This window comes from Convolutriloba macropyga, chromosome 5, assembly GCF_964194025.1.
Source record: "Convolutriloba macropyga chromosome 5, txConMacr16.3, whole genome shotgun sequence".
Classification (NCBI taxonomy): Eukaryota; Metazoa; Xenacoelomorpha; order Acoela; family Convolutidae; genus Convolutriloba; species Convolutriloba macropyga.
Genome location: NC_134472.1, coordinates 67,079,241 through 67,093,405, shown reverse-complemented (window position 1 = coordinate 67,093,405; position 14,165 = coordinate 67,079,241). Strand labels below are relative to the sequence as shown.

The 14,165-nt window shown below is 37.5% G+C and overlaps 2 protein-coding genes across 2 annotated transcripts in view; one reads left to right on the top strand and one right to left on the bottom strand.

Moving 5' to 3' along the window:
• LOC142339577 (medium-chain specific acyl-CoA dehydrogenase, mitochondrial-like) overlaps window positions 1-14,165 on the bottom strand; it is a 350,806-nt gene that overhangs the window by 299,528 nt on the left and 37,113 nt on the right. The gene's annotated exons all lie outside the window — the stretch shown is intronic.
• The window catches only part of LOC142339576 (uncharacterized), a 75,409-nt gene continuing 63,863 nt past the window's right edge, over window positions 2,620-14,165 (top strand). Inside the window, exons 1-4 of the mRNA XM_075389716.1 lie at window positions 2,620-2,724; window positions 3,774-3,946; window positions 11,247-11,379; window positions 12,421-12,528. Of these exons, the coding sequence (XP_075245831.1) occupies window positions 2,698-2,724; window positions 3,774-3,946; window positions 11,247-11,379; window positions 12,421-12,528 (441 nt within the window). The 5' untranslated portion in view covers window positions 2,620-2,697. The remainder of the gene's footprint in view (window positions 2,725-3,773; window positions 3,947-11,246; window positions 11,380-12,420; window positions 12,529-14,165) is intronic.

The window sequence follows — 14,165 nt, the reverse complement described above, 5'->3', positions numbered from 1 at the left end:
TTCTGTTAATAATGATACGCGAAATTTATTTTAAGAAGTAATAAAACTTTAGAAGCGAGTGAACACATAGATGAAATAAGTAAACAAGATGCACACACTTCAGGTACTTGTTTTTAACTTAACCAGCTGAGCTTCTTCGGATTGTTTCATATAAAAATGTGATTGTTCTGTTACTCTCACAATAAAAAACAAGACAAAATTTTTCAAATTATACATCTGAAAATGCTCAGAACAAAGAAAAATGTTCATCCACGCATAAAGAACCGATAGATACGCTAATTTTTGGAGGACTTAGTTTGATTAACACCCTACTTAGGTTTAAGCTAAGGATGCCAGGAAAATTTTCATTAAAATAGTAATGCAAATTGAGAAGCATCAGCTACACTATCTGCAAGTGACCAGGTAGACGAAGTCGCGAAAAGAGATTCCCACAGTTCAGGTACTTCTTTTACTTTTGATTATTTTGTTACTCGATGAAAAACATTTTGTTACTCGAGCAAAGTTGTTCGAATTATTCATCTGAAAATGCTTAGAATATGAAAAAAATGGCTCATCCGCGTAAAAGGTCGAATAAGTACGCTTATTTTAAGGCTACTTAGGTTGACTGATACTCTACTGTTAAAGTTTTAAGATAAAGATTTCCACGTTTTTTGTTAGGCGATTTTTTTTAAAGTTAAAAGATAAAAATAATGCAATTTGAGGAGCAACAACATACTTGTTTTCCAACTGAACTTCGGTCGAACAAAAGCCTTTGATCACCTACGTAATAGCCAATACAAAAGTTGTTGATTCGAGCAGTTTGTATCGGGATATATTGGCTAGTTACCAGACAAGCGTTTGGGGGAAAGCTCATAAAATATGTTTTTTTAGTTATTTGTTTGCGATAAGAAAGATCGCCCAAATAACCACAACCACTAATTAATCATCTTTTTTCAATTCAATTTTTAGTGTTCCGAGTGTTTAGCTTGACGGTCAATTGCGAAAGTAACAGTTGGTTAGAAAAAAGTCAAAAACCAGGAGAATTTTGGGGGCTCTCGTAGCTCAGATCTGATGCTGGCACAGTATATTATATAACTTCATGGCTAATTGTGGAATTATTCAAATGACAATCTTGGAAAAAAGATATATGAGTAAAGTTTAAAAACAATATATTTAAGGGTTTGCCAAAAGAAATCTATTCTGTCAATTAGACTTTTATGTTTTTGTTCTTAATGAATTATCTCTCTCAAAAAGTTTTATTTTAAAAAAATTTACCTATGTTGCAACCCAGGTTCTTGCTTGCAAAGAACGCGTCTGGCCGAATTATTTTCATGTTCTGCTAATCGAACCTTAATAGCTAATTTGGTGTCCTTTGATGGTAGGAAAAAATGGCATATTGCATGAAAAGTGGATGCAACCATTAGTCATGGAGGACTGTTGGAAGCAGTTTTTTAAGTATACGTGAGATGAAAGTTAAATTTTTACAATTAATTTTTAAATCAGTTTTGTAAAGAGAACACGTAATTTTTTATTATTTCTTTAAAATTATGGTAAACACCTCTGATAGCTAGGAATTGAACAAGATTAAGTTAAAATTTGAGTTGGACCATGGTTGAGTTCTGGGACGGAAACAAGTATATCCAGACTGCCAGAGACAGAAAATTTGTATTTGCAGATTTATCTGCGATTATGTTCACACTTTCGGGCGTTAATCAGACCAGACTTTCGTGCGTTTACAAGATTTCTATGTGTTCATGTTCAGGGTTTTGTGCGTTCAAGTTCAGACTTCGTTCAACAGATTTTCGTGTCTTGCCCAGTATTTCTTTTGATGTTCAGAGATTTGTGCGTTCATGTTCAGAGTTGCGTGCGCTCAGATTTTTTCGTGCAATGATGTCCAGACACTGAAAAATTCTTAAAATTTTTGTGCATCTAAGATTTCAGTGCATTCACCTGACTTCCTTGTGCTGGGTAATCAATTTTTTTTTGTAAAATAATAACCAGACACTTGAGTGCCGATGTTTATGCTTGTTTAGGAATGATAGGTTCTGTATGTCCTTTGAAACATTTTGGAATGAACTATCCTTGTGTGATAAAAGTCAGAAACATAAGAGTATTTGGTATACCTGGTCTAGAAAAAAGTTATAATTTCATAAGTTTTTTATTTGCACGTAACGAAATAACGTTTCCTGATAATAGTCTGGAAAAGATTTTTCATTGTTTTTAGACTATATAATAGTGAACCCTCGACACCCCTCTCGTGCGTCCAACTTCGGCGTGGACATACTTGCGTCCGTTTGGAATCTCAATTTTTAGAGCTGTTTGCAGGTTATTACGAATGAAATCAGTTATATGTTGTTCTAATGTAAATTTAATCAGTACCACCCCGAATGGCAGCAAATTTTCCTCTTTTAGAAATGAAATCCCTCTAACTATCTTGCTCATAAAATTCTGTTAGTTTCTTTTTAAGTTTAGAAATTTAATAATATACAGAAAGCACTAATTTGACCAATTTCTGTAGAACAAAATTAAATTGAGCTTTGTGTCATATGTGTTGTTTCAGTTACGACCTTAACAAAGTTATTATGACCAAAAAGGGTTATAAAATGAACATCCTGTTTCTCTGCCTACACCATTTGTCAAATTCAGGTCAATCTACTTGTAAAACAGTTTACGACAGACAATAAATTTTTGTCCGACGCATATTTTTGAGTTGGTAAAATGCGAAGTATTTTCAACCTCTTGTTGGTAAGTTTTCTTAAAATCGAGTCATAACGATCACATTTTTTTTTCATTTTCCATATTTATCAATTTTTTTAAAAAAAAATTGACTTTGTTCAAAAGTAATAGCTTCATACCATCATATTCAGAAGCACTTTTTTGTGAAAATTTGTTTGCTTTTACCCCTTTGCTTGTCCGATACCTGGACGTAGCAATAAGGCCTGGTTTTAACAACAATCGATTTGATAAGCCTGCTTATGAACAACCGAGCGCGCAGTTATAATTCATTAATGGTGATCATTAATATAGTTTCGTGAGAGTTAAATCTGCCAATCTGTGAAATACATTGAATAAAACGTGAATAAATTTCCGAGAACTTTTCGAAGGAAGATGCTTTTAATTGCTACCCAGTGAAACGAAATTTAAAACTTGTTTGTAGGCAGGGATATTTTCCGTTTGTGCCCCCCACCATCTTAGTGGGCGCATACTATTTGCGCCCCCAGACGCACGTGCCATATTTTTATATAATGATTTACTTTTTTTTCTTAGTTCAAAATCAACTGACAATTAACCCACTTGGTTAACATGATATTCTCATCAACACAGCAGATTAGCAGTTCATTTAATGAAATATCAGCAGTCCGTTTCTTTTCTTCACAACAAGAAATAGGCCTCTTGCAATATGCTTTTGTTCTCCCAGTTTTACTATGTAATGGCTCGTGCTCTGTATCTGGGGGGCGCATAACGTACTGGGGGGGGGGGGGGGGGCACAAACGGAAAAGATCCATAAGCAGTTTATAAAAACTTGACAAATCTTCATCTTGGCAAGATTCTTGGTAAATTTCTTCAACTTTTAATTAAGATGTTGGAATGTTTTGCAAAGAAATGTTGCTAAAAATTACTAAGATCACATCAATATTTATCAAGAAATCAATATTCCATTTTCAAGTTCATTATGCCATTTCAAGTTAAGCTAAGACAAGTAAAAATTCATGCAAGAGTTTTCAATGTGTTTCAAGTTGCGTGTCAGTTGGTACTCTCATAACCAATAGAAAAAAAACAGTTTCACTTTTCAGTTTTTGCCAGCTGAACTGTTTGGCGGCCACTTCCTCGTGCCCTACAGAGGTCTGGCACCTGTAGACGAGACAGTTATCACGGGAAAAACTGGCTGTCCTGTTGTGAAGGCCATCGTGCTCAAATTGGAACATTTGCAAACTATTCCCGGGATTGGTCACGAACTGCAGTACAAGTATGGCCTCAGTTTCAAAATTTATAACTATTTGGGATCGTTCCCGTTTGTGCTCTCCCCATCAGCTTAGTGGGCGCAAACTATTTGCATCCCCCAGACGCATGTGCCATATTTTTACATAATGATCTACACGTAATGGCACGTGCTCTGTAACTTGGCGGAGCATATCGTACTGGGTAAGGGGGGGGGGGGGGCTCTATCGGAAAAGATCCCGTTTTTGCTTAAAATGTTTTTGAACTTTTCCCGAGTTTTTCCCGAGTTTCAAACTTTAATTAGGACTGTGACCGTTTTCCTGTAATTACCACTCAAATAATCATGGGATCTATTCTGTTTTGCCCTCCCTCCCCCCCCCCCCCCCAGCTTAGTGGGCTTATATCTTTTACCCCCCCCCCCAGGCGCACGTGCTATTTTTGTACATAGTAACGTGCTATATAACAACATATAATTTGTAACGGGGGGGGGGGGGGGCAAAACAGAATAGATCCTAATCATTTTATGCATTTGAAACTCTATTTTACACTATAAAGTTCAGGAATATAATTGAGGAATCAAGTGGAATATAATTGAAATGCTATTGCCAAAAAAATAATTCACGACTAATGAAAACCAGTGACATCGCCTTCAGCCACTATTAATTTAAACCCCTATCACTTCACCCTTATCATTTAATTTTATCCTTGAATTTTTTAAGCATAATCCCTACTACTTTCAACACGATTATTTATCCCCGTGATGTGACAACCCTAAAATTTAACCCTTGTCCCAATTCACATCGAAATACAAACTGATTTTGATCTTTTCAATTAATATCAACAAATAGGCATAACTAGGCTGCTAAAAGAATTAGTTGTTTCTGCCCACAGCTATTTCACCCCGAATTTAGCCTATTGTTTTACAGTTATTTCATCTCTATTTTAATCTATTTGGAAACTTTGAATTGAAAAAAACAATTAACGACAATTATTTAAGCAGTTTATTTTTGTTCTATTCAGTGAACAATAATTAACTTCTTAAATAATTCTTCTATATAAGATTGTTCAATTCAGTGGAAAACAGTGAGTATCTGCGTTAGTGGTATCAAGGAAAGCACAAACCTCTGTTGTTTTTCTTACTCATAATAAAATCTTTTAACCTCAAATTCACGATTTCTGCAAAAGAAGGGAAAAATTAGTTGTTGATAAACCACTGAACATACTTAAAACACGTAAATAAATTTAGTGAAAAATTAAGTTATTCCCGGACACAAAGAGTATTGTTGGAGCCGAGCTTACTAAATGAGCAAACTTTTTAAAGGCAAATCAGGGAGTAAAATTAAAATAGCATGAGAAGTGAAATCCAGGTTTTCCTTCTAGTCAAATCCCAATCAATTTGTTCACGCTGATAAATATATTTGTAAAAATCAAAGTAAGTGAATATCATGCATGAAGGGAGACTTCAACTAACCCACTACTACCAAATCATTTTTGTGACTACAAAGTCTATTAACAGTTTGCATCAAATTTTTTACAATTGGTTACACTTGCATTTGGTCGACATCTTTGTCTACAGCCAATCAACGGTGCAATTTTGAAATGTCCAATTCAGCGTCTAGAGTCTCAAAAAATTCATTTTTACGGAAAAATATTAGACCGCACGCTACTTTTTTATGTGTAGAAATCAAAAAAGAAGGTTAACCAAATTTTTTTTATGGAATCACAAGATAATAGTTTTTTTCCTAAATTATAACCAGAGTTCTGTTCATAGCTTTGAATTCCATCATACCGTCGTTCACCTCTCTCACGCCCCAACGTTTTTCTCCTTTTCAATTTTTCCTTCGAAATTTTAAAAAAAAAACTCAACAAAATTATGGAAAAACAGAAGCTTTGTTCAAATCAAAACTAGATATAAGGGAATCAAAGTGAGGCTCTTTTTTCCTTACGACGAGTAAACAAAAAAATGACAATTTGACATGGGAAAAAAGACAACCTCACATATACATTCCACATTTAAGAAAAGATGTTTGAACAATTGCTATCCTGGAACGTGTGAATAATTGACCTTTTGGTTATAACTGCTACAATTTAAACGTTTGGAACGGAACAAAATCAACAGCTGCGACAAATTATCTCGTTGTCAAACTTTAGTTTAACTGCTAATAAATCTGTTGCTCAATGTTAGAACTTTGATTCGAGTTGAAGACTTAAACTTAGTATTATTAGAAAGTTTAACTTACCAAATTAATCTGACAGAGGTAAATTGATTCAAGTCACCAATATTGATATAAACGAATTTTCAAGAAATGGTGCTGTGAATCAATACACGGTTCAAACTGATGATTCTAGATAACTATTATTAGAGTTAGATTAATTGACGTAAAATCTTGCCAGCATGTTTTAAATGGTTATGATATCTCCGGAAGTGTGAATGAATTCTTAGAAAAGTGCAAATGCATTCCATTTATGGTTCCCTTTGCGACTGATTTGCAGAAGCAAACCATATTGGAAAACCCTTTCTGACCCCCCAAAATAAATCTTGGTGCTAAGATTAGTTTTGTATCTTGACTTTTTCACACTGATAATGGGTATATATACAGCTGATTTTTGAGTCCTTTTCCATCCCCAAATTCAAAATTCAAATCACCATCTTGATCTAATAATCAGATCTCTCCTGTAAATCTCTAAATTCTACTGTAACATATCATTTTGTTATTCTCTCATTTTTGAGTACTTATTTCTTTTATTTAGTTAAAAACGCTTTTTATTCCGCTTTCGAAAACCCATAACCCAACAGGTTATGGGCCCAGCAATTTTCTAAGTCTTAAAACTAATTTCTAAAACAAAACTAATCTGTTGTTGACAGTCATAATCAATTTTCGCTTAGTACCTTTTCTTTTCACAACTGTTTTGCCTGCTCAAACTACGGTGGATCAACAGACAGTGAAGCTGCTGACCTAAACAGGAAAGGCACAGGACTTTCCAATCTGGAGCACAAGATTTGTGGCAATGATGCAGACAAAGGGACTCTACAAATCACTACTGGGGACAGCGGAGCAGCCCAACGAGCCTGCACCACTAGCAAATGGAGCCAGCAATGATGAAAAGAAGAACCACAAGTTGCTGAAGAATGCAAATGAGAAGGAAGTTGCAGACATCAAGGAGAAACGGAACAATGTGTGGTGCTATCTGGCACTGACTCTAGTGGTTGTACAGATCACATTGTGACGAACATCGATGCGTTCCTGGACTTTGTGCCCATTTAATCATGGTAGGAAATCCCAACGGAGAGGCTTCCAGAGTGGTGGGCAGAGGCTGTGTGAGGATCAGCATACCCTCAAACAAAGGGGAATTCCAATGCGAAATCAAAAAAGTTTTGTGTGTGCCGGACTATTCTTCAGACCTCCTATCAGTCTCAAGATGCACAGGGTGGGGACATAGCTTCACTTTCGAGAAAGGAAACAGCTGCATGAAACTCCAGAGGGGAACTCGGGTAAAACTAACACAAGAAAATAGGTGGTTTTACTTACCCTGCAGCGTTCTAGAATTCAAGATGAGTTCCAACAGCGTAGAAATTGACAGTGCAAGGAAGTGGCACAGACGATTGGGTCATTTGAATCAAGCGGATGTAGTCAGGAATTCACCAGAGACAGTGGGGGAACTCGATGATGTGTGGAATGTGTGTGCAGTTGCCAAGATCACAAAGACTCCAGTACCATGAATGGCAGAGACCCAAGCAGAAGAGAAGCTGGAGAGGGTTTTCACAGACGTGATGGGACCTTTCAGAGTAGAGTCATTGTCAGGGTTCCGGTTCTGCATTGTGTTTGCATACCAGTACACGAAGTTTGTGTTTGTGGACTTGCTTAATGCAAAGAGTGAGGCAATGGCCAGCCTGAAGAGTTTTGTTCTCAGTGCGGGGACACCCAAGAAGCTTAGGTAAGACAATGCGAAGGAGTTTCTCTCAGAGAAGTTCAGGACATACTGCTTAGATGCAGGCACTCTACAGGAGAAGGCCATACCAGAGACGCCACAACAGAATGGGTTATATGAGAGGTGCAACAGGACACTGCTGGAGATGGCAAGATGTTTGCTCATTGACACAGGACTTTCCAAGATGATGTGGGGAGCAGCAATTCTTCAGGCAGCAAGGATCAGAAACTTGGTTGTGAGACGAGGAGAAGAAAAATGCCCAGCAGAGCTGATGAGAGGTATAAAACCTAAGCTTCCAATTAAAAAAATTATCTATTTTTGGTTGCACAGTCTTCACGAGGAAGAGGGACAGAGACGTCAGCAAACTTGAACCCAAGGCACTGGAAGGAAAGTTTGTGGGTTACACTGAAGAACAAAACGGATACCTGGTGTACATACCCAACACACGCAAGGTGATGGCAGTTCGAGGTGTGATCATCAAGGAGTCTGAAGTGGGCTCAATACCTGACAACAAAGAAACGGCTGACCTAGTAGATGATGGGTCGGAACTTGGAATCTGGCACCCAGACGATGGTCATCAAGGCGATGACAACAGAGAACGACAGGACACATCTACTGCAATAAAGGAAGAGTGGCATGACGCAGGGAGCGTGAAAACTCAAGAAACAGCACTGAGACAAGAGGCCTCGGATGTTGGAGAAACAGCACTAGATGAAGGATCTACTGCAACAAGAGGGAGTCACAGAGACTCAGAGTCACTGGAAGACAGTGACACAGAAGACTTCTCACAGTTAGAGAGTTGTCTTCAATGAAGATGCACTGGAACACGCGGACAGAGCAGAGCCCAGACGAGGGACACGAACAAGGAATGTTCCGCAATTTTTGGAGCAGTCAGGACCCATCTTGCTGTGACTGAAGGTAACTATGTGAACCCAGAACAGTCTACGAAGCCAACCAAGCTGACGAATGGGACCAGTGGTACCGGGCAATGAATGACGAGGTCAAGGCACTCCAAGACAACGAGACTCGGGACCTAGTGAGACCACCCACAGACAGGGACGTCATACCGGGCAAATGGGCCTACAAAGTGGAATTGGGACCCAGTGGTCAAGTCAACAAATACAAAGCACGCTATGTGGCGAAAGCTTTCAAAAAAGAGGAAGGACTGGACTATTTTGAGACTGTTGCACCTACCTCTAAGCCAGAGACATTCAGGATTCTACTTCAGCTATCAGCAAAGCAGGGCCATGTGATGCACCAATTTGATGTCAAGACTGCTTACCTGCACTCACCAATCGAGGAAGAAGTGTATCTGGAAGAGCCACAGGAGTTTGTAAAACGCGGATCAGATGCGGAGAAGTTAGTATGTCGACTAAATAAATCAATTTATTGTTTGAAACAGGTTGCTAACAACTGGTACAAAGAGCTGGAAAACTTCTTACTGAGACAGGGGTTCACCAGAAGCAGGAGCGATCACTGCATGCTCGCAAGATCAGAGGGAGGATCACACCTTCATCTTGGTCTGGGTTGACGACATCATAGTAGCATAAAGAAGTTTGACAGTGATCTCCGATGTCAAGAAGGCACTAGAGGCAACATTTAACATGGAAGACAGAGGGAGACTACACTGGTTTCTGGGCCGTAGAATCAGACAAGAAGAGGGCAAAGTCACAGTCGACCAACAACGCTACATAGAAACAATGCTTGAGCGGTTTCAAATGGATCAATGCAAACCCTCAAGAATACCAGCTGATTTCAATTTGAAACTTCTGACAGCATTGAACGGAGACGAAGAATTGGACCAGAGGATCTACAGATGCTTGGTTGGATCACTTCTGTATCTGGCTAAACAGACGAGGCCAGACATCATGTTCACAGTCAACATTTTGTCCAGGCACATGAACGCACCTACCAATCAACACTGGCTATGCGGAAAACGACTTCTGCGATATCTTCAAGGTTCAAAAGGTTTAAAACTTAATTACACAAAAGAGGCTAGTTATGATTTAGTGGGGGAAAGTGATGCAGACTGGTCTGGAGATGTGAAATACAGACAATCAACAACGGGCGATTACTTTAAGCTCAACGGACGTGGCGCAGCACTCAGCTGGGGTGTCAAGAAGCAGGCCACAGTTGCTTTTTCTTCATCAGAAGCAGAATATCAGGGCATGGCAGCAGCAGTTCGGGAAGCACTCTACCTGAAACAACTTCTAGAGGATTTTGGCATCCAACAGAAACGTCCAATAGCAATTGGAGAGGACAACCAAAGTTGTATCAGACTTTGTCAAAAGCCAGTCATGCACAAGAGGAGCAAGCACATCGAGACAAAGTTTCACTTTATTCGGGACAAGACGGAGGATGGGACTTTTTCAAGTCATTACGTTCCTACAGACAAAATTTCAGCGGACATCTTCACAAAGTCCTTACCCGTTTCGAAAGTGGAAACATTCAGAGCAGTTTTGATGGGAACAGACTCTACGGAATCAGCTCAAGTCTGAGTGGGGGTGTTAGAATTTTGAGTCAAGTTGAAGACTTAAACTTAGTATTATTAGAAAGTTTAACTTACCAAATTATTCTGACAGAGGTAAATTGATTCATGTCACCAATACTGAAATAAATGAATCTTCAAGAAATGGTGCTGTGAATCAATACTCGGTTCAAACTGATGATTCTATATAACTATTATTAGAGTTAGATTAATTGATGTGAAATCTTCCCAGCATGTATTAAATGATTATGATATCTCCGGAAGTGTGAATGAATTCTTAGAAAAGTGCAAATGCACTCCATTTATGGTTCCCTTTGCGACTGATTTGCTGAAGTAAACCATATTGGGTAACCCTTGCGACCCCCACTATAAATCATGGTGCTAAGATTAGTTTTGTATCTTGACTTTTTCACACTGATAATGGGTGTATATATACAGCTGATTTTTGAGTCCTTTTCATCCCCAAAATCAAATCATCTTGATCTAATAATCAGATCTCTCCTGTAAATCTCTAAATTCTACTGTAAAATATCATTCTTGTTATTCTCTCATTTGAGAAATTAATTTTTTTCAACTTAGTTAAAAACGCTTTATATTCTGCTTTGCGAAATCCTATAACCCAACACTCAACAAACGGGACACTTTTAATGTAAAAGCTACTGTAATAAATTCAACTTGGTCACGAGTTTAAAAACTATTTGCAAGATTCTATTATTTGCAAGATAGGAAATAAAAGATGCTAGAGCTTTGCACCTCATTTCTGTATGAAATACAAAGAGAATTAAACAATTTTAGCTTTTTTTCGGGCATATCTCGCGAGTGACCTGATCAAGACGATGACGACTTGAAAACGTGATCACATAATAACTGACATGGGAGTTTGAAAAACAAACTATGACTACCTTTTCAGGCAGAATTCTTTGCTTTATCTGGCTGCTTACATGAACGAATGGGGGCACAATGTGCTTAAACCAAACTTTGGAGGCATTTGGAACCTGAACATTGACCACTTCAAACAAGTGCAGCAAGCTTATCCAGATCTCGTAAGTCATGATCTCGTTGCAATCTATCTGCAACATGTTAGAAGGTTGAGAGAGAACCACTTAATGTAAATTGTGCAAAAGATAAGCTTGACATAGCTTGACAAGAAGCTCTACTTGTTCAGCGTACACTTGGCTAGAGAAAAGAAGCTTTGAGGAGCAAGAAAGAACATGAGAACGGGTTATAAGAGATGCCCAAGTTTGAGAAGCATCTAGATAAAAAATAGAATCTATCCTGTCCCCCCCCCCCCAGCATAGTGAGCGTAAATCTTTTATGACGCCCAGGCGCACGTGCTATTTTCTTAATAGTAACGAGTGCTATATAACAACATATAATTTGTAACTGGGGGTCATAAAAACACGGGGGGTGGGGGGGGGGGGGCGAAACAGCATAGATCCAAAAAATAAATTGTTAATGACTTGACAGACTCTCTTAAATGCATCATCTGCTTGATAGCTCATTCATGTCTCATGGCTGTCAAAAACGGGTTAGATTGACTCTAAAGAACATTCGCGACTGTGGGAATATGTTGCGATACGGAGAACGGATTGAAATTTAAAAAATTTTGACAATAACTTTTTTTATACAAAAGAACGCCTCAAAAACTATAAGTTAGTACAACCATCATCCTCATAGCTAAATTTTTCTTTTTAACAGATTTTTTTAAAAAAGCAATCCAAGCACACGCAAATAAACAAAAATTGCTCAACTAGTTTAGTTCTTTTCTAGTTGCAGGAATTGTTAGCTTTAACATAAAATTCTCTAGTTCGAAAGTAGATTTGTTCATTCTTTTACTATAACCAGTTGCAAACTTTCCTATAAAACAATGCAACTTCGACAATGCAATTTTAGTCAATATTGCCCCCCCCCCCCCCCCACTGGACTTTTGAAGTCTTTTCATCAGTCGAGGTCTAAACCTGGGTGGCATGTTGCGACCTTCATTCTAGTGAGAAGAATGATATTTGAACCCTTTTTCCATATAGCAGAATCAGATTAAGGAAGCCGGTAATTCTGTGTTAACTTATCGTTGACTTTGTCTTTAGTTGAACAAAACCCTTTGTCATTTGGGACTGCCCCCGATGGAGAAAGTGACAGCTGAAGATATGACGATACCTCTTCTAAATGGACTGATCGCATTCCTCAAAATAAAGGTTATAATTATGAGGCTTGTACCCTAATAACGATACAATTGAAAATTTGTATGAATCTTGATTTTCAATTCACACACTCAATATTATGTCGCAGTTATTATTGAAAAATTATGGACAGAAATTGCATTAGTTTGAGAATCTTCTGCAACTAGTTTTGTGTCAAAGTTTTTCAAAACCTTATATTTGAAAATGTACAAAAAATCTAAATTGATGAAATACTTCACATTTTAACGTTCCGGGGAATTTATGTATAAAAATTATGCAAGATAATTGGTAACTTGCGTTGATAAAATAGCAATTTTCTTACATTTTTGTGTTGAATTAGGTGAAAGAATAAATTCAATACTTTCACCAAATTCAACAAAATTGCCTTCAAATAAAGCGTTTTCTTGTGTTGATCATTATTTGAAATTAACATTTTCACGCATATTTAAGTGTTCATCTTACAAAAAATTGGCGTTTTGAAGTCTCGATCTAGCAAAAAAAAATTGAACTGAACTACCCAAACCGAGGTATCGGCCTTAAAATTTCAAAAAAAATACAATTGGCCCTTGTTGATTTTACGTATATTCAATGCATTCACCGGCAATTTTACATGTTTTTGCATTTTATCGCTGATAACTCGACTCGGGTAGTTCAGATCCATTTTTCACAAAATAATTGGGTGCGAAATTTAAAATCTTTCATTTGAAGGGTTTTTACTACCAAGTTATGTTTTTTAAAGAATAGTGTGTTTAATAATTCCATTTTTCTCCGTTAATGGAAAACAGTTGTTATAAGTTCATCACATTTTCAGGTTTAATTTATACCTGAAATTTATTTTAATATAAAAAATTATTTTCTAAATGACGGAGATCTGACATTTGGAACTTGCTATTGAGTGTCCCAAGTGCCGATCTATCAATACGCAAACTCTATTCAAAAACTATGTCGAACAAAAACAGTATGTGTCTAGGGGATCCATCGCTTCGTCAGTGCAGCTTAACCTGCTACTTCAATCTTTTCAGTCTTTTTCCTTAATTATGTTAATGCAAGCACGTCTAGGGATGGCCCCTTTGTGGTAGAAAATTCCATTTTTGTGATATAAGTAGGTGGATGGATCGAAATGTCGGAAAAACTTCCAAAAGAAAGAGATCGATTAAGACACCGCCGTTTTAGTGCTAATTTTACTTAAATTCACTCGCACGTGCACATTTTGCCAGATCTTTACAATGTTAGATTTTGGAACGCCAGAACTTCCTTTATACAGTGCCAGTTCCAGAAAAAATCAAACCGTGCTTTTCATTTTAAACTGAAAGTACAGTTGTTTATTGCAGCCTCACTAAATGAGCTCGTTTATATACTTTTGGCTAAAAATTGAAATCATGTAAAGAGTACTGTGGTAGTACTCATGGCTTTTTACTATCCGAATTCTTACTATAAATTGGCATAGACATTGATCTGCTACGTCAACTCTTCTGGCGAAAATCATGTCAATCGGAGATCCTTAGTATTCAGAATCCGATTTTTTTTCCATTTTGATTCGTCTTCTCCAGAAATTTTTCAGCCACTGAAGGTTTTCACAAGTAGTTTTTGCCAGTGTTGTATCCTCGTCTACCATTCTTTATTGCGGAAAAATAACCTTTTTCTTTCTTTTG